General features: G+C 35.1%; 1 protein-coding gene across 6 annotated transcripts in view; it reads left to right on the forward strand.

Annotated features, from left to right (window-relative positions):
• The window catches only part of PDE1A (phosphodiesterase 1A), a 385,412-nt gene that overhangs the window by 96,360 nt on the left and 267,982 nt on the right, over nt 1-21,070 (forward strand). Inside the window, exon 1 of one of the 6 annotated variants that reach the window (XM_012468611.2) lies at nt 8,292-8,760. The exons of the other annotated variants lie outside the window; for them this stretch is intronic. Coding sequence (XP_012324034.2) covers nt 8,708-8,760 — 53 coding nt within the window. The 5' untranslated portion in view covers nt 8,292-8,707. Of the gene's footprint in view, nt 1-8,291; nt 8,761-21,070 lie in introns of those variants that run through there. 6 annotated transcript variants of the gene reach the window in all.

Genomic DNA, 21,070 nt, shown 5'->3' on the forward strand with positions numbered 1-21,070 from the left:
GATGCAGCATTTCTAGGATAGACTTGATTTCTAATATTCTATTCTGGTATTGAGCCATGCAGTAGACGATGCAGTAAATAATGTGTCCAGTATGGAGCTTGGGAAAGCACTATTGACCAGTTTAAAACTTGTGTAGAATTTGAATTTTGAATTTAATAAAATAAAGGCACAAATAAATTATGGTAACTATGGCATGTCATAGAACAATTAATAGTAATAATGTATTGATATTCAAAAGAAGATAGTAATTCCAAAGATGAGCTTGCCAAGGATAGATCATTACAGAGCACTTGGAGTGGAGGGAGTATTCAGTAGAAGCAAAGAGAAAAGCTGAAATTAGAATGAGTTTTTTAAGGAGTGAGGGTACAAATATATGTGGTATTTATTTTCTCTGTTAATAACTCATTTTTATCTTAGAAAGGTAATAAGGGTTGTAACCTATTTCTATACATTTGGGTTACGTAACCACACAGAACCTTACCAAATACACTACTGGAAGTCTGGCAAAGTCAGTGGCTTGCTTCTACTCAGTCAGTGTGAGTCATGATTATCTCTACTGCAGTCTGATTCTAAAAGCTTAGAGAAGTCAGTAGGTTAGCATTTAGGAATTTTCCGTTACTGACGTTGATTCAATTTGTTTCTTGATTGTAGCTCTGCACGTTTATTCATAAGCATTACTGGAAGCTTAAGCAGACTTAAAAAATTACTAATCCAATTTAGCATCATGTTGAAACCAAACTTAAAATATGGAGGAAGGCTGGTAAGGAGGACTCAATATTAAAGTTAAATTGATGATTTTGTGATGGACTTCAGAGCTGAAGAGAAACTAACCAAGTCTCAGTATGCAGCTACCTTTGAACAGCTTTTCACTGACTGAAGAATTGCAGATAAGAACGTCTTTGGCATGTTTGGGGAGTAATGGAAACCTCTGAATCACATGCTTTTAAACTTTGATATCACATGGACCATTTCCCTAATTATAACCCCTGTTTTTATGTGATGGTATGAACCTCTGTAACTCTGCAGATGAATGCCACGTAAGTGACACCACACTATTTCATCCACAATGTGCACTCTAAATCATGTATTATTGCATGGTACTCAGGGCTTATGAAACTCTGCTTGCTCTTCTTCTTATCCTGCTTGTTGAATATCTATTCATCCTTTGAGCACCTGTTCAGTCATCTCCTTTTTAGACCTCTGACCCAAGATAATTTTATATTAAGAAGACTTCTTTTTGCAATGTTCCTTTAACTACCTATTATACAAAAGCCATTTCCTTTTATAGTAGATTTATATGTTTCCTTGATTACACACTGAGCAATGGATGTTTGGCTATGAGACTCTGTTTTAAATTATTTCCTTTGTGGTTGTTGTTGATGTTTTCTTTTTTTTTTAATACTATGTAAGATTTTATTTTATTTTTATTTGTTACACTACTCATAGGAAGTCATTTGACTGGAAGCACTTAAGGTTGTCCGAACTTGTGGGAGTGCTAATTGGAGCCAATCAAACTTTAACTGACCTACTTCTACACTTCAGTGACAAGGAGGAATTTCTTCTATTTTGTGATGTAGAAAGCCTTGTTTCTGGTGGATTTAAATGACCAGGAAGTTAGCCAATGTGGGAAACAGCTTTTCTTTGTCATTAGAAACTATAAATCTGAACTTTATTATTAATTAATCTAGGAAAATAATAATTCTGGTGTATTTTATTATTGAATTTGTGGCCAATAAACTTTGAGTCTGATACCCAAGTCAAGGGAATCTAGTAATTCAGATGATTTCAGTGTGGTAGTGTTAAGAGGTGGGGACTTTTAAGAGGTGATTAGGCCAGGAGGACTGCTCCCTACTTAATGGGATTAAGGCCCTTTCAGAAAAAAAAGGGTTCATTTTCAATTAGAATTCCTTTCTGCCTTCTGCCATTTGAGGATGTAGCAAAAAAGCCCTCACCAAACCAGAGGATGACACCTTGATCTTGGACTTCCCAGCTCCTATCACTGTGAGGAAATGAATTTCTGTTCTTTTTAAGTTACCTAGTCTCAAGTATTCTGTTATAGCCAGCATGGCATGGACTAAGATACCATTGTATTTGCTCTCATTTGTATAAAGCTTCAGATTTGCAGAAGTGTAATGGCAAATATGAAACAAAATGTAAGTTTTAGAAAATGTTTTGAAGCATCACAAGAGATCAGTGAGTCTATTTTTAGGGTCCTGCAGTCATGTATAGGAAGAAATATATTTTTGGTATAACTTGACTACTTTATTTTTATAGTAGTCAGGATGAGTTACATGTTCTGATCTTTTCCTCAGTTATTGCCTCCTGCAGAATGGATTTATTTATACATTGAACAGATACATTTGTGAATAAAAAATTAAACAGATTATGATGCACATAGATTATGATACTTGCTGAGGGAGGCAAAAACAGTGCAGGTACAGGTACATGAAATTCAAATAGGGTTGTCAAGAGAGTCAAATCTCTGAAGAGGGACACTACAATGATATCTGAGTAATGAGCAGGAAGAAAAGCATTTCAAACAGGAACAGTATGTACAGAGGAGGCAGGATAAGAGTGTGAAGTATTCAAGGCACACAATGCCAGCACAGCTAGTGGGGAATGAGCCAAAGGTTTGGGTCTCGAGATGAGGGGTACAGTACATAAGGGATGGATCAGGCAGAATGTGAATATTGTGGTGTGGCATACTCATTATGCACCCAATGAAATGAATAAGAAAGCTTCATCATTTGTAGGAATAATGTGTTTGTCTCTTCCATTTTGATGGGTATGACCAGAAGCATGGATGTGAGGCACTTTTGAAAACCTAAATGGAAATTTTGAGCCTCTCTAAGACAATACTTCCGAAAGCCAGACTTTGTTCACACCAAAAATTATTTCCCAGATTAAGGCCTGTAGACTTGAAATTGGGTCTGTTATACACCATGGACAAAGTTTGCTCAGGAGATAAACTAAGATATTTTCTGCCACATAAAATGGGGAAAGCATCTCTTACACCCTGATGAAGTGTAGAAAAGGGAACCCCCAATGGAAGGTGTTTTGTGCAAATGGTCAAAGTATTTTGACTTCTTTCCTAAAAGCTGAAATCCCAGAGGAGGACCAGGTTTGGTTGAAAGTGAAAAGCTAAAGCAGAGTGGATTTTGCTGTGGTTTAGTGAGTTAGCTATGACAGAGTAAAAATGGTGGCATGGTGTGACCAATCCCAAGTCTTCCTCAGTGCCTGGGGAGGATGGAGGCTCAGGAAGTTCTGTCAGCCCTGTGAGGATGTCAAAAGCTAGCTGAAATGGGACAGTATATCTGTCATGAGCCTGCCATGACCACAGCAAGAGGCTAGGGGGTCCCAGACAGATGCCAAATGTTTGATAGCCTCAATAAAGATCCAGATGGAGGATGTGGGTGAGACTTAGAGGATATTGAAGCAACAAGGAAGGCTGAGATTGGCTCAATCCATGACAAATGATCAAGATTCCCAAACTGAGGCAATTAATCAGAGAAGCTATGGATTTTAGCTGTAGGTGTGTTCAGGGAACCAAGTCATAAGACAAATAAGGGACGTAGTTGTGGAGACCAGAGGACACAAAGGAGATTGGGGACCTGCAGGTTTGGGGCTGAGACCACCTCTTTCCTGCCACGTCAAGGTCATAGAAACCCACTTCCTTATAAACTCAGGTGTCACCTTGAAGAAGAACAATGGGTTGGAAGAAATATGAAAGATTATACATTTACCAGATATGACCGAGTTTTTAGAAAAAGAATATTTATTTACATAAGAAGATAATGAGATAGTATTAATGATCACTTTGTTCATGTATTCATTCACTTAATAAATAACCACTGAATGTCTTTTATATACTATGCACAAGGAAGACATCACATACTAATCCCTGCCTTTACAGAGCTTAGTGAGGGTAGTTCTAAGTTGAAGCTATAAGGAAAACAACAACAACAAACAGCAGCTCAATTAAAAAAAAAGATGCTATAATTTATTTTCACATTTGAGTAGTGTGCTGTGTTTTTAATCCTACATCAATGGGGATGAAAAGTATTCCGTGGTATACATGACCTTGTGGTTAAGGAAAGTTAAAAATGACTACAGAGTTTATTCTTGGCTGGACACTAAATTTAAATAGCTTGACATTTTATCATAGGGTTAGTCAGAGAGGCAGAATTTTAGAGCTGGAAAGGATCTTAGAGGTCATCTGGCCCAACCTCTTAGCTTGACTAATGAGGAAACTGACACAAAGGGAGTTGAAGGGAAACTTGCTGCTAAAGCTGGGGTTTAAATATGTGTTCTTTGACATTAGTCTAGGGATCTTTACAATAGAACAGAACTTTCATTCATATCCTAGCAGGAGATAATCTATAAGCCTATTCAATTCACCTTGATATCAAGTGAATCAGGGCCCTTTGGAAAAGTTTCTAGGGGTGATGTTTATAGGTATTGGGAACATAATTGGCAATGTTATGAAGAAGAATAGACACTCTCTCTAGTGGTTGGTCGTTTCTCCTTTTCCCCAATAGAATGTTAAATACAGCCCAGAAAGAGCCTGAGTGACCTCAGAGGCAGAGTGCTTGCCAGAATGACAGCCTAACTTAGTTAGGAGTAAAAGCTTGGGCTCAGGAATGAGACATCTGAGTTCAAATCCCAGCTCTTTCCTGTATGTACTAGCTTCTTAGTTGTGAAACTTGTAGCAAGAAATGTGTTATAAAAAATGAACAAAATGCTGAAAGTTGTGAATGACTTACCTTGGAAGGATAAATCAGATTTAAGTTATCTTGAAAACGATTCTACTCTCACTCACTTATATGAAGTAGTTTTTCCTCTAGAGGTAATGGGGTAGAGTTATGGCTAGTTTATAAGGAAGAATTTACACCCTGACATTTATCTTATGGTATAGTTGACCAAGTGGTGTTCCACTTTACTGGCATGATATTTCTAGTCATGACAAATGAAAATTGTAGTAGTGCTTGTATTTAATGCACATGTTTTAATTTTCATGGTTTTAGCAAGACCTTGGAACTTTTCTTGAGGGAGAATCACATGCACTCTTTATCTTTCGTGTATGGTATGTCAAAAAAAGAGAGAAAAGATTGGAAACAACTAAACGAGTTTAGGTGTGTGAGGTACTCTGATCTTACACAAGGCTAGCTTTAATTTTGGTGGATGGTAGAGAGGCAAGAGGAAAAGAAGCAGTGTTGTCTTTTTAAATTAAGATAATATCTCATGTATATCATGATAAAACTTAAAATGCCATCTAATCCTTTCTTTATTGCATTTCCTCTTCCCTCCTACATTTAATTTAAAGCTTATTAAAATATATAACTTGTAACATTGTGTTTAATTAAATGTTGTGTAACAGAAAGAACACACATGGGGTCTCACGTGCTATTTGACTAGACTTAAGTGGTTAAACTGAAAACCTGCAGACACATGCATTTTCCAGTGCTTGGGCTGGCATAATATCAAATGACCTTTTTGCCATTGCATGCTTTGGCACTTGTGTATTACAAACATGACCAGACCATAACAATGAAGAAAATAAGGAAAAGAAAACCTTACCTTTTTTCCATGATGCTTACAAAAAATACTGTGACGCTCTTAGGGTCCTTTTGGTTGGAAAAGTCATATGAGTTGATCTGTGTATTTTGTCACACAAAATGAGTTAGTTAGATGGAATTCTTGGTGTGTTTCAGCTGAGTGTTTTAGCAAATTAACATATTTATTGAGCACCAGTTATGACAGTTTCTAACAGCACTGCGTTGGGCAGTGTGTGTGTGAATGTTTAGACAAAGTCAACCTGACTTTGTTTTTGCACAACAGGAAAAATAAAAACACCATTTCTGACCCCCCCCAGGAAAAAAACTATTCATAATAAATTATAGTCTATTGTGTAAGAGACTTGGCCTTTTAATTTATGCCATATATTTTAGTATTTTGCACACTATAGTTGTGTTAATGTAAGAAATATATTTTTGTAATTTAATTAATAATCATTAAATCTTTTGTCTTATTGAATACTACATTAAAGTTGAATAAGTTGATAAAGCCAACTTTTTTCCAGTGTTAAATTGAAATGCTTCTTAAGAAAAAGCTAATAAAAACATTTAAGAAATAACATATTTTTCTTTGTGCCCAGTTAATATTTAATTTACTGATATCATCTGAATGCTCTATGGGATTTAAGATTGGTTTTAAATATAGTGCTTACCATAAAGTGAATCTAAACTTTCTACCTTAATCACAGGGGTCACGGTGGAAAAAAAAGAATATAAACCTAAGGTAACAAGGGATGTTATGGATTTCCTATGATTAACAACTTTAAGTTTCTTCAGTTGATAATCAAGGCTTTGTGCTTCAAGTTAGATTTCATACTTGCTTGCTGTTTGAACAGTACCTTGGCTACATGTTTATTAGTATTTGTGTTGAGTTCCTTCCATTGTGTTCATGTAGAAATTGTCTCACATTTCTAATTCAAAAGCAGACAAAATGAAAGTTAATTTTTAAAGGTTGATGGGCTTATTATTTTCTTAAATTGTCCCTCAGGAGGAATATTTATGCTGTATTAATAATATAGGTAAACTATGACTACAGAAGTTGAATGCTACCTACAAATGCAAAAACCCTTCCAGAAGACCTGTACAATGTGTTATTACTTATGGGCTTTCCTATGTACAAAGAAAGCCAAAGCATATGGTAATAATAAAGCACTGCTTCAAAGTTCTGCATCTAAGTTTGTTTATAGATGGTCTGTATATTTAACTGCTATATAGCACACATGTGAATTTATCTTTGGATACTTATTGATCATAAAGAGAACAATGACATAGATGTTACTGTATATAACTATATAACTATGTAGTATCTACATAAATATGTCATATGTAATATAAAATCATCTTTTTATTTATAGTTTCCTTCTTTATTTATAACTGTATATGGTAAGTGTGTAGTTTTTGGAGTATCAGGCATCATAACTTCTATTATAGTTTCTTTGCAAGAAGCAGACTAATCATATTTAGAAATAATGTGATAGTATCATTAAGGCTGGAAAGAAATATAGAATTCAATTAACATTATAACTTCATTTTAGAAACAAGAAAATGGGCTCAGATAGGTCAAGAAATTTGCTCACAATATAGAACTAGGACTAGAACCCTTTTATTTTATTTTTACTTCAATGCTCTCAGACCGATTATATTTCCTAGTACAGATTAGAACAGCTCAGTAAAATCAGTGATTTCCTTGTAACTCTCTTCTCCTTGCTTATACTGCTCAGGGAGGAAAAGAAAAAGGTGATTTTGCTCCCTGGAAGTATTTGGAGAGTGTCAGTACTACAGATTTTATCCTCCTTTGTGACGTTTGATCTTTATTTTTATGGATCATTCAACTGAAGGCATGCACGTTACTCATTTCTCTCCTTTTATTACATGTATATATTAAAAACATTCTAATCAGGCTTTGAAATGATTTAGAGTATTACAAATCTCTGACCTGGAATCTTATGACATTATTGATTGAATAGGAACTTTGTTAATGATTGAGATACAGGAAGGTCTCCAAAACAAGTTACACTAAAACATAAGCATTCTCTTTATCTGTAACTTGGATAAGAGTTCCTGCAGTGTAAGTCTGTCTTCTAAAAGAAAACAATTTTTAATGTCATTTATTTTCAGCTGTTCACAAATTCTTTTATATTTGCTTTTCTTTCTTTTTACTTTTATAAATTCAAATTTCATCATATAATACATAAACCATAGGCTCCTGGGCACTTTGGAGGGGCTTTTATTAAAAAGTATGTGGATGTGTGTGTATTTCCATCTATTTATTTTCCAAGAGATGTTTCCTTTTGGTTGGAAAGCCACATTTGGGTACAGACATCTGGGTATAATGTCACCAGCAGAAATTAGCAATTTTTGTTTTTCTAACTTTTGTAGCTCTGGTCAGTTTCACATGCGCTTCTATCAGTTGAAATGGCATCTTCAACTTCAGCCAAGAGGAGTAATGTTATTAGGTTATAAGTGCTAAAAATGATGAGTCGTCTCCACACTTCATCCAGCGTGAATAAAAGCAAAATTGTAAAATAATTATAATCTGAAACAGAGCCAGCCCGGCAACCCGAGCCTATCTTTCTTCATTAATTTGTATACAGTTCTTATTTTAAGAGAACAAACTTTCAGAGGGTACTCACATGGGACTGCTGAACCAGCTGTACAACTTTTATTTTGAAGAAAAAAAGTTGAGCCTCAGAACAGTCTGTTTTAAAAGACAGGGAGGGACTTAGCCGTTCTGAGCTTGACCAGCATGTGGAAGGAGAGCTCTCATGGCTGCGATAACTTAGGGAATTCCTACCTGGGTGGCACTTGGGGCAGGAAGTTTTCTGTTTGTTTTGTTCTGTTTCAGAGGGTCCTGTGCACTTCTCTTGCCTGGATCAACGTGACTCTTGGTGGTTTTTGCACACCCTGCTCTGTGGGGGAGTGCCCCAACGTGCCTGTCTTATGTGGCCTCTATGGACACACTGCTCAGCTGGCAGAGAGCAGGGAAGTTTTCTCTCAGCACCCCAAAAGAGAAAGAGGAAACTACCTTTTCTTTCTGGGCTCCTTGCAGCACAATAGAACAGGATAAGCTTCCACATTTCCTCTCTGGAGTTTCTGGAGTGGTTTCCAGGAAGAAGTTAAACCTTCACCTTTAAATGGATGACCATGTCACAATCAGGAAGAAACATCTCCAAAGACCCATCTTTAGGTAAGTAATGCTACATCCCAGGTGGCTCTAGAGCTGTCAGGAACAATAGTTTCTCTCCTTCATCCTTAATTTGGGGATTCTGCCACTATTCTACAGCAGAGCAATCAAGAATGCTTAAAGTTTAACTTTACGCATACCGAAGGAGTCTTTTTTATTTTCTATTTTCTGAAATTTCATGCACAAACTCTTATCAACTCTTGAAAATACATTTTAAAAACATCTAAACTATTCAAGCACATAAATGACATAGCACTGGAAAAACTTTGGAAACATTATGCAATCTCTAGATGTTTCTGTGGGCTGTTGCACAGCCTTCTAAATGGGAAATGTTGTGTTTAGTTCTTTCAACTGATTACAGGCAAGGGCAGTGTTTCAGTGCTGTGAATACTACACCTTTCTGGAGTTAAGTGCCGGGAGATAATTTGATAGCTACTTTACCAGAGTGCACATTTTACAGCTTGTTCGGGAATATCAGACTAGTTGTTAAAGAAACAATAGGGCCGTAGGAAAAATTTTACACTGTGGTGGAATCTATGACCAGGCTAAATGTAGATACAGTATAATGGATTGAGCTAAAGCTTAATTTTGGAGGGAAAGACACCCTTTCTCTAAGAAAGCAGCCTTATCTTCACTGACTCTTTAATTCTGGATTCTTTAGTTACTTATTATGTACTTTAGAATTTAGAATCAAAAATTAATAATTTTAAGAGTATCTAGAAATTGAACACTATTTTTGCCCCTTAAATCGGATTTTTTAGAAAGTCAATTATCCATCAGTTTTGTTCTTTCCACAAAATAATATTCTAAACAAAGCAGAGATACTGTATGTTAGCTATGTTAAAGTTAAGTTGCAACCACTGATTTTGGTCTGGAAGTAAATACAGGATGATAGAATGTATGGGTAAAATTTCTCTGTGGTTTTTATAATGAACGAGTAGACCTCAAGGAATATAATTATATAAAATGTGGCTATTTTTATGTACTGATTAAACATTACTACTGCATTATTAACAGCAACATTATACTTTTGTAATGCGTAAAACAAGATGTTAGCTTGATTTGTTTTAAAGCCTTCCTTTGAACATAACTTATATTTAAATTTGTATATATGGATTTAATATCGTAATCCTCATCTACTTAAATATGTTTTCGTTAAGTCTTATGCAATGATGTTGGTAAATAACCAAAAATCTAAAATGACTCCAAAAATATATTCACCAACCATATTTCTTAAAAATTTCTTCCAACTGTATGTAATATCTATATTTTCCCAAGTGCATGTGTGACTTCAAAAAAGCATGATAGCTGCACGGATGATTCTAAACTCAACACCAGTGAGGCACAACTCACGGAGAGCACCCACAGCAGTTTGGAAAGGCAAGGTTGTGTTGGATAAAATCAGATCCAACTAGCCATCAACATTATTGTATTAGCCCTTCGGAGAGCTGTTGGGATTGAGGCAGGTGGTTTTCACTAATGAGTGATGCCAAATCCTCATTTCTTCCTAATTTATTAAATATATGCTTAGGTGCTATGGGCAGGTGGATTACAACTGAACTGCACTTCTGTGCTTAGTTACGTAAAGAATAAAACTTTGTAGAAGCTGAGATTCTTTGCCCAGATAATTAGAATAAAATTTGTTAAATTCAAGTGATTGCTTCATGATGCTGGTACTCTCATGCTTTCACCTAGGCAATTAAATGTAGAAATGGGTCTTTGACTGAAAACAGATTGAAGCTATCTGTATATGGGAGCAGGATTTATAGGTCATCTGGCACATCGACAGTTGGCATTGCTTTTACCAGGGTATGATTGTGATGACAGAAAAGGGAGATGGAGAATATCTTAAAAGATTCGAATAACTATGCTTAATTGCACAGAGAAAGTCTGGGGCTGATTTCCATGACACAGACTTTCTGATCAGACTTTGGGGCTGATTTCCATGACACAGCTAGTTGTATTGTTAGGGGAGCTGGGAGTGGGCTAAGCTTGCTTTTGAATCATTGGTTCTTATCCCAAGTCTCACTTCGTTTTCTTGTCAGCCTTTCTTAGGCACCTTGTTCTCTTAGGCTTTCCCTGAGTTGTATGGCATATTACATTGAGGTATCTTTCTCAAGCCTGACTTTTCAGAGACCCATGTACCAGACCTTTCCTTCTCAATATATACTTGTAACTGCACCCCACTTCCTAGGGGCCTTGCACACTGGATCTCAATCTACTTGACAGGCTAATCTATACCAGTGTGTTTTATGTGTGCTGGTGGAGCCAGTTATAAGCTTAACAAAGATTTTACGAAAATAGTATCTTGGCTATTTAAAAGTAATTCATTTAAAATTTCAGTCATTAAGACATATTTGGCTGGGCACCATGGGTCACGCCTATAATCCCAGCAGATTGCCTGAGTTCAGGAGTTCGAGATCATCCTGGGCAACATGGTGAAACCCCGTCTCTACTAAAATACAAAAAATTAGCCGGGCATGGTGGCATGCACCTGTAGTCCCAGCTACTTGGAAGGCTGAGGCAGGAGAATCACTTGAGCCCTGGAGGCAGAGGTTGCAGTGAGCTGAGATTGCGCCACTGCACTCCAGCTTGGGCTATAGAGTAAGACTCCGTCTCAGAAAAAGCAAAAAAAAACCCAGATTAATCCAGGATTTAAAAAAAATATGTGGTTCACTGACATAGTTTCAAATTTCTATATACAGGATAATTTCTCCTATAGTTGAAGGTTCAGCTTTGATGCTAATTCCCTGACCTTCACTGATTGACTGCAAGTGTCTACTTCTGAGACCATGGTGCTTGAGAGTTCAGATATGGGGAAAAAAACTTATCTGCTTTCACATGACATATCATTGAGGATATATCTAGATAAATGTGGTACAGGAAGGCAATGGATACCATAAAGGAGGTAGTAACATCCTGGGAAATTGAAATGAAAGACATAGATCTCAGGAATGACTCATTCTAAACACATAAGTGACCTGAAAGATGTGAGAGCAAGAGTTTTTTTTTTTAATTTAATTTTCAAGATTTAATTAAAATCAGTTTTTCATCAGCACAATCATCCTAAATTTCAGAAAGTAAAAGTCATCCATCAAGTGGAAGAAGTTAGCTGAGAGGTTTTGGAGTAGACGGTGAACATTGAAATTTTGTAGCTGGCTAAGATATTAGGAGGCTTGAGAGGAATCTTCCATATCATTTAGATCCTGCCTCTAAGAATGCCTGGGGTTCCAAAATAAAGATTCCAAATTATTTCCTGTAGTCAGATTATCAAATTCATTTTTAAAAAATTTTTCTTGGAAATTTTAGATATATATTTTCATATCAGGTCAATGAGGCAAGGAACAAAGGCTAAGTTTCTTTTATGGCCAAGGCAGGAGTTTATATTATCTCCTTTATGTCTATCATGTGGAAGTGTGGTATCAATGAGACTGTTCAGCCCTAAGCAAATGTGCATGGTGAGTGCCTTTTGGACACGCTGTGGTTCTGCCTGCACAGGCTCTTCTAGACTGGTGTGGAGAAAACACGATGCTCCTTTTCCTCAAGAGAAACATTTTGAGTTTTATAATTTTCTGGGAAGAAAACGCAATCACAAAAGTGTATTAATATATTTTCAATCAATAATATTAAATCCCTCAGCATGTAATAAAATAAAATTACTGTATGTATATCTTTAAAATCCAAGATGTGAATTGGCACTTGAGATATGGGACCTTACATAGATACATTATTTAGAATTTTGAAAACCACTATTTCTATATTCCCAGAGATCTTTATCTCTGGTAATTATAATAATTTATCTCTTTATATGACTGTATTCATTAATTTGTGTTTTAATGTTAAATGAGATAACACATTCAAATGAAAAATCTTTATGTAACTTTAGTAAAATAATTGAATACATTTTTACCTTATTGTATACTCATCTTGCTTAGTAAACTTTCTATATTATGTGATAAATTGACCTTAGACTATAATAACAAGAAAAATCCGTTTCTTCTAATAAAATTGCGTCAGTAAAAGTATTTGTCTGAATTTCACTGCCTCAAAGCATTTAAGCCTGGGCTTTTGTGACAATTATTTTCTCTTACTTGATATTTTGTTTTATCAAATTCTTTTATATGTGCATTTTTACCATTTGTTTCTCCAAATTCTTTCTAGAAGTATTCAGTTAAAAAATGAATTTAAAAAGTAAATTGAAATGATTCTTACACGTTAAACTTTAGTATTCTTGGAACCAACAACCTTTTGAACCTCTTTCATGGTTCAGAAGTCGTTAAGTCACTTTTCTGGTGATTTTCCATTAGAAATAACACTAAAAAGCCACAAAGAAAATCATGCAGATAGGTCCCGATTAGGCCTGTAATTGAGAACAAGTCTATACATCCAGTATCAAAGACACAAAAGGCAGCCAGGTTTCAAGACTAGTGAAGATCATATTGGGATCTTTACAGCATTTAGATCACATGTTTCTTCTCTTTATGTCTTCTCAGAAGCTTTATTTTCACAAGTATCTGTTAGCAGAGGGATTCTGAGTGTGTATTTGGCTGACATATTTTCTTCACATAATGATGGATGTAGCAGTGGGGTGAAATAAGAAAGCTTAGAAAAAGAAAAGCACATCCTAATTTTGTTTGTGGACCTAATGGGTATGGTTAATACCTATTGCTGTTAGTAACTTACTGATTTTTGAAATGTATTACAAAGATCAAAGCAAAAAACACACACACACACATTTGAATGTAAAACAGTTAATGTTTACCATGAAAAAAATTTTCAGACATTACAGTGTCTTGTTATTTTTCCAGTTGTGATAAAAGTAGCTCTAATTTTTAAGTAGCCATACCTAATAAATAAACTATGCAGTAGCAAGTATTGATATTAACACCAAGAGGGAAAATTCATAGAAAATGATGTATTTTTAGGCAAGGTATATGCATGTAATCTTTTGGATAACTCTAGGAGGCAGTATTAAATCTACAATTAGTAATTTTGGGTATAGAATCAGAAACAGGGTACCGATTAAAATGTGGGGAGGTGTCTCTCACTCAGGAGCTACACAAATGTTGTTTTATCAGCTAGAGCAGCTTGATGATATGTACATTTATCTTAGACATTGTTAAGATTTGGAAGTGGCTTTTCAAAAATTTGGAATGATCAAAATGAGGAAAATCAAGATTATTCAGGTAAAACAATCTACTGGGATTATTAATGATTTTATACCATCTGGAAAATTTTACATTTAAAGTAATCAGCCTGTTTTACATAGTGTTTAGGTAAAAAGCAATGAAGAAAAAAAAAACCCAGTTATACTGGTGGATACTTGTTTAAAAGATGACCTGTAGGTATGAGGGATGGAATAAAGTTAAAGAAGCCTGCAGTATTTTTGAACATAGTCTCTTCAGTTCTGTGACTGGACATAATACAGTTTTGACAGTTAGTTCTCATGGGAAAGCTCCAGTTTATTTACGTATTTGATTACAGCCACTTGGACACGAGCTCTAATTGAGGAAAATTCAACATTTCCTGAGTTGGAGCTGCTGGAAGTGTATGGAGCAAGTTCCAGGACATCTGAAGGAATAGATGATATACTTCCAGATTTTTATCTTTGTAATATCCAAGCCTGCTGCACTGAAGTCTTACTTTTTGTTATGTAGAAGCATTAGTTCTGAGTCAAATTGGTATCTATGTTTAGTGTTTTGGTGTCTCCAGCCTTTAGGATTTTAGGATATTATTGTTAGAAGAGTTTTTACATTAAACCAAAACAGACATTTAAATATTAATTATATATGTATTAACCAGCTGCATATAGGCTTGAAACAATATGTGCTTTTTTTAAATGAAAATCATCACTTCAGCTCTAAAAATATTAATATTTAATTTGACTTTTTTAAGGGCCAAAGAGCTTGGAACAAATTGATTAGAAACCAATGGTAATGAAAAACAGTAGGGCTGTATCTTTATCGTATGAAAGTGGCAGTTTTGTCAGTTCTAACTGAGGTAGGAAAAGAAAATCCCTACCGGGTCAAGTCACTTTTAAATTATATCATTGAATTAAATTGGGATGAAAGCAGGGATATGTAATGATCTGGGCCCACCTGTTTGTTAGAGATCTGTAACAAAGATGGCAAAGACATATCTATTCCAGCAATCATGTGTCTGTGGAAAAAACAACAACAACAACAACAACAGAAAACAGAAAAAAAGAGACTCTTGCTAACATTTGGAGCCATTAGGCATTTACTCCTCAATCCAGCTGCATCCAATTATGTCTAACAGTGCAGTGGCATTTTATCCGCACCTCTTGTGCTGTGCATATCTCTCATTCTATTGTAATTACTTAAATAAGGGGATCAGCTCCCCTACAAAACCGTAAGGTCCCTGAGGCTAGAATCAATACTGAATTCATCTTTGCATTTCTCATAACTTTTAGTAGAATGTGTTTTATAAGTAAGCACTCACCCAAGTCTTCAACTTAAATACCTACAGAGACCACATGGGTATTGTAAATGTGTGAAGTAGGATGTGGTGGGAAGATAGTAGGTGGGAAACAAAAGGCATTTAGTTTGACATTTTTAAAAACACTGAAACACTAAGCAGGATCTAGCTGCAGACTGCTAGCTGGTGCCCCTTGAAATGAATGAAGAGTTTGTTTTGTTAGGTTCACACAGTGGTCTACTCTTCATTTTTAGGGTGAACAAATGGCCAGTAGAGCTTAGCTGAAAATTCTGGCAGCCACATCCAAGAGGTATGATAGGAGGATGAGTACTTGGTTCTTGTTTTTAATCCTTATTAAAGAATGAGAAAATCCATACACTCTATAGCATAACTATCCTGATAACTTGTACATAATTTTGTAGCATTAAAGGAACAGATGAAGTATATAATTATTGAATTAATAAAATGCATTTGTGTTAGCACCAACTTGAATTATTCCAGTATTAGGAAATTCAGTGCGTATAGGCATTTCAAGTTTGAACTTAACTTGTTAGAAAATACTTTCTTAAATTGCAATCTGTCTTCCTATCGGTACAACTTTTTTTATCTCTTTTACTGGAATTGGAACAAGAAGGATTTAAACTCTCTCTTCCATAGGCTAGCTCCTTAAACATTGAAGATGATTGTATCAGTGATTGCCGTTTGTAAATCTTTCCAAAACACAGTGGCTTTAAAGATCTGTGCCTGTGGGTCAGCTGAATGTTTCTGCTGATTTGTGACAGGCTTGGTTGATGTCAGTGGGGCTTTTCCATGCATCTGTGGCCAGATGGTGGATTTTCTGTAAACTGCCTTAAGAAGATGAGGAAACTCACAAACTTTGTCGAGGTTCTGATTAAGTTTGATTGGATTAAGTTGTTACTGTCCCACTGGAAAAAAAATTAAGAAAGCCACATGGCCAAGCCCAGCTTTGGTGTGGGAGGGCATAACCAAAGGGTATAGATGTAAGGAAGCGCTTACATTTGGGTCAGTTAATGCAATTCGTCTGTTCTTAAAATGCTTATGCTTTTTCTGATTCTTCTTTCCCTTAGTCCATCTGCAGTTCATTCAACCATGGAAGAGAAAGCACATAATTTGATCTTTATTTCATGTTGTTAAGTAGTCTGAGTGACCAGTTAGGACAGGAAAAAAATATATATATATGAACAAAGCAGTATAGTCCAGATGACTCTCATGTGACCCAATGGTCAAACATGGCTCACCTGACTCCAGGATTATAGCATTCCTGAGATTCCTAGTTTTAAGAAGTTTTAAAAAGTTAAAAGGTAAAAACGTTTCACCTAATTGCCTAAAACATGAGCTATTACATCCGTAATGACTGTCCACATTTTCCCAGTTCTTTTTCGAGAATTGATTTGTACCAAGTCTCATGCTAGCCGACTTGATGAAATTGGTTATTTTAAAAGAAGCTGGATATAATTAATTACATAATTCTGGGCAATTCCATTACAATTCCACTAAAACTGTGACATGGAAAGGAGGCTTTGAAAATAGTAATAACAAAATAAAGCTTCCTTATGCATTTGAATCTAATTTGAGTTCTAGCCATAATGTATATCCTCTTGGGCCTTAAATTTATTATCTTTAAAAAATTTCTCATTTTTTAATGGGATAGATTTATGATCATGCTTTCTATTATTGAATGCTCCTAAACACTACTATCATAGGTAAATATTTTCATAAAAACTGCAAATTATTTAACCTTTCTTTTGAAACAATTATTCACAAGATGAATGTTTTATAAAAAAATTGACATTAAATTTGCAGTTTACAAAATCAAAACAAAACACTACAAACGTCTGCATTTCTAACCAAAGATTTTGATTCGGTAGGTCTGGGGGTAGAAAGGTTTAATGTATTTCTACAAGGGCTCCAGTGTATGCTGATTCATTGCTAGATTTGGGACCTATTTTCTTAATGATATAATTTGTATGCACTAGGAATGGAAAGGCAAAATAATTTACAAAATGTTTTGGTAAGATCGACATCAGCATTGGAAATATAAGCCATTTTAAAAATTTCCTTTTTCAAGAAAAATCTCTGTTGGGTACAGTGGACTTCTGAATATGAGGAGGGATAAATTTCTCTTTAAAAAAAATCTTCAATGCTTTTTTAGGATATAGAACAGAGACAAACTACTGTGAACTTCAAAGCAATGATTCTCATTATTGGCTGTGTCTTGCAAACACTAGGAAATTTAAAAAAAAATCCCAATACTCAGATGGTATTTCAGACCTACTATATCAAAATCACTGGGTGAGACCCAGGAATCAGTGTTTTTCTTAAATTCCCTAAGCCACGCTTGAAAACCACAGACCTAAAGAGAAGCACAGATAAAGTACAGTAACAGAAAGGAAAACACTTGTGGGTGAACACTGAAGGGTGGATAGGATTTTGACAGGCAATTGGAAGAAAGAAAGAACATCAGCAAAATGGTATAGCATCAGCCAAGACATAGGAATGTAAAAGGACATAAAGTGCTTGGGAAAGTTTCAGGAATAGGGAGAATTCTTCAATGGCCAGCAAAGTGCTGAGCGTCTGCATGTGGAGGGATGTGTGGCTCAGTTTGGTTTGGGCTAGCGAGGCCAGGGCCATAGTCTGTCTATTTTGTGACTGTGTATTGTCACCCATGTGGCATGATGTTGAAACTGACAAATGCAATGAACTGAACTCTTGAGCTCAGAATTTCCAAAATGTCATTTTGTCATAGTACACCATTCCCCTGAGATACTTTGAACAAAAGCATAAAATAAGTTTGGAAATTACTTCCTGTCATACTCATTTTCCTCTTAGAGATTTACAAAGCGTATTAGAAGTTTTGTAGTAAAACTCATTTACTCTAATATTTTCCTAAACACTCTAGTTATGTGTAATACTTATTAATATTCCCAGTAAGTAGTGTTCCAAATAAACATATTTTTGTTTCCCTAAATTTCCTCAGAACATGCCTTCTTTATTTTTCTGAAATTCACTGTGCTTCAGCTAGTCTTCTGTCTTCTTTTAATTATTTCATTTCTTATTTATGTTTTCTGAAAGATAGCCTGTCCTCAAGAAATTTCTCCATAGTTAACATTTTTCATCTCCTCTTAAAGAAGTCAGGCAAAAAAAGTTGCCTAGTTGAGGGAATAGTTAATGTTTTATTACATAACTGTGATTATGTGAGTTTAAAAAAGGAAGAAGAAATATTTTGAAAAGATTGAGAGAGGATGAACAATGTCACATTACTGAAACAGCTGAGCATAAATTAAGAAATAACAGATGGAAGTTATGTGTGGATTATCACACCCAGGTGTCACTATACACCCAGTTGGCAGCATTTTACCTCGTCCTTGTGCCTTTTCCCTTGCTTCATCCTGAAAAGATTTTTAAAAATCATCACCCTGAAATTTACACTTAGTGAAAAGTAGACAGTTCAAAATCTACAAATAATGCCATTTTTGAAGAATGAGCGTTTGCAGATGTGTAGAACCCCATATTTAGTTTATATTTTAAATTTTATACATCTGTCATACTATTTGCTCACACATTTGACCTGTAAAATGAAACCATATAGTTCCCCATTTCATAGATGAAGAAATTGAAATTCAAATGGTCACAGGAAGTTAGAGAAAAAAACATGGGACACTGACATTAAGAACAAGCAGATTAAGTGTGGCTCGGCATTACAGATTTTGTTTTTGTAATAAATATGTTAGGAAACCTTAATGTGTATGCCAGGCGAGCAATACGGTTCTTCTTTGAGGTATAACCCATTCTCACTAGCCAAGGAAGTGATTTAAATTGCCTTAAACATTGTTTTTAGCTACTCAGAGTTATTTAATACCCATGATTTCCATGCAAGTTTTCTTTTCTAGACATGGAGAAAGAGAAAAAAAAAGCTGAGATAAGTAAGTTATATGTTTTCTGGGTCATATGATTTACTGTGATGATTATACAAATATAGATTTGACATGTCACAGATGATACACTTACTAGAAAATTTAGGACCTAAGAACTGTCTCTAGAAGAAGTAAAGACAGGAGGGGAAAAAAATAAAGTTCAGGCAGTTGCTTCGAAAGTGTTTCTAAACAGAAGAGATTTGTTGCTATCATAACATAAATAACATTTTCCTAGGCAGCAGAAAGACCTTTGTAGATCTTGAAGGGTGTGGCTTCTAGGTTGTATAAGACTAGAACTGGATTTCATTGTGATTTTATTAATAGAAATGATTAAAATATAATTTGATAGCCATCCTGTTATTCTATATTTTCAGACATTGCTTTCGGTCAATTTCCTAGTATCCAAAATGCTAAGAATTCATTGTTTTAATGGTGTTTTATTTTAATGTATTTGAAACCATTCTTGGGTGCTATGAAGCTTGCATGTTTTGTTATTTTAAAATATTTTACTTATTGTAATTTTCTGAAATATACTAAGAATTTATTTTCTGAGGAGAAAACAAATTCCACAGTTGGCTAGGCAAACAATATAAAGCCCTCAGAAGGCTATTTTCTCTCTTTTAAGAATAAAATACTTTAAAAGTCTTTATTGAAGGCAACATATTTTATGTGGTACAGAGTGGTAAAGGCAGAATTTTAAATAAACGTTTCTATCTCTAGGGTAGAACCATTATTTCATCATGTTTACTTCAATAACAATCTATCCCAAATTGTTGCTAACTTAAAAAATGGAAAATACTTTCTGACTACAGTCTAAGGATCTGAACAGCTATACCAAGTGACCACTGAGCTAAACATTATATCCAATTTCTTCTCAATTATTCTGTACCAACTTTTAGACAAATTGATGTAGAAGTTGAACTCCTAAAGTTGAAAATTTTTGATCCATGTGTTTAATCTGGATAATTTGTTCTGCTTTATCCTTCTTTCTGCCTACCAACACACAATTTCCCCTCTCCCTACTAGCTCAGTTGGAATTTAGCTCACTCATCTATTTAATGAAAGCCATGTCAACACTGAGCTAATGAATCTAATTTTTTTCCTCATTTAGATGTCTAGATAACAATATGATGCTGCCCCTTCCCACTGCCTTCTCTTTTCTTTCATCCTTTCTCCCTTGACAGAAACCAGAATACCTACCATTTTCTGTGTGAGAACAACTTGCTACATATCCAGAAAACAAGTGGTTATGCCAGTTACTATGTTATCCTAAGGAGTACTACCTACCTCTGTAAACAAACATTAGGACATTTAAGGTCACCTGAAATCTGTGAGTTTATATCTGAGCAAATAGTGGCCTTAGGACTTCTAGATAGATGTTGTTTCTGGTTTTCCCCTAAAGAATGAGACCCCTGGGAGGTCTGAAATTTCACATTTAAGACTCAAACTAAAATGCTTAGATGATATTTTCATAACTCATTGAGTTACTTGCAGATGTCCATTCTATCCATTCTAAAATAATTTCCTCTTATCTACTCCATCTAGTTACAATTCAATCTCTATCTTCCATTCATTTATCTTCAAAATGTAGCAGGAATTCTCTGCTGCTTCCATGTTTTCTCATTAACTTCTTCAGTCCTTTGTGAATACACCTCTTCTCTTAATCTCAACTCTCTTCTATTAGGTAATCCTCAAATTTACATGCTCAGATCTCAACTCTATTCTAAGTGACAATTCACATTTCTTTACATTTCTTAAACATGTCCACCTGATAACCTCCTGATACCCAATACTAATCTGTCCTAAAAATATTTATAATGCATTAATTATAATAATAAGTTCAGAAGCACATGAGTGAATATCTCTCCAAACTTTGTCCCTTTCAACACTAATGTGCCATGAGATTTAATAGATTTAACACACACATACGTGCACACAAA

Source organism: Aotus nancymaae, unplaced genomic scaffold (assembly GCF_030222135.1).
Source record: "Aotus nancymaae isolate 86718 unplaced genomic scaffold, 86718_ANA_hifiasm-v0.15.2.pri h1tg000008l, whole genome shotgun sequence".
Classification (NCBI taxonomy): Eukaryota; Metazoa; Chordata; class Mammalia; order Primates; family Aotidae; genus Aotus; species Aotus nancymaae.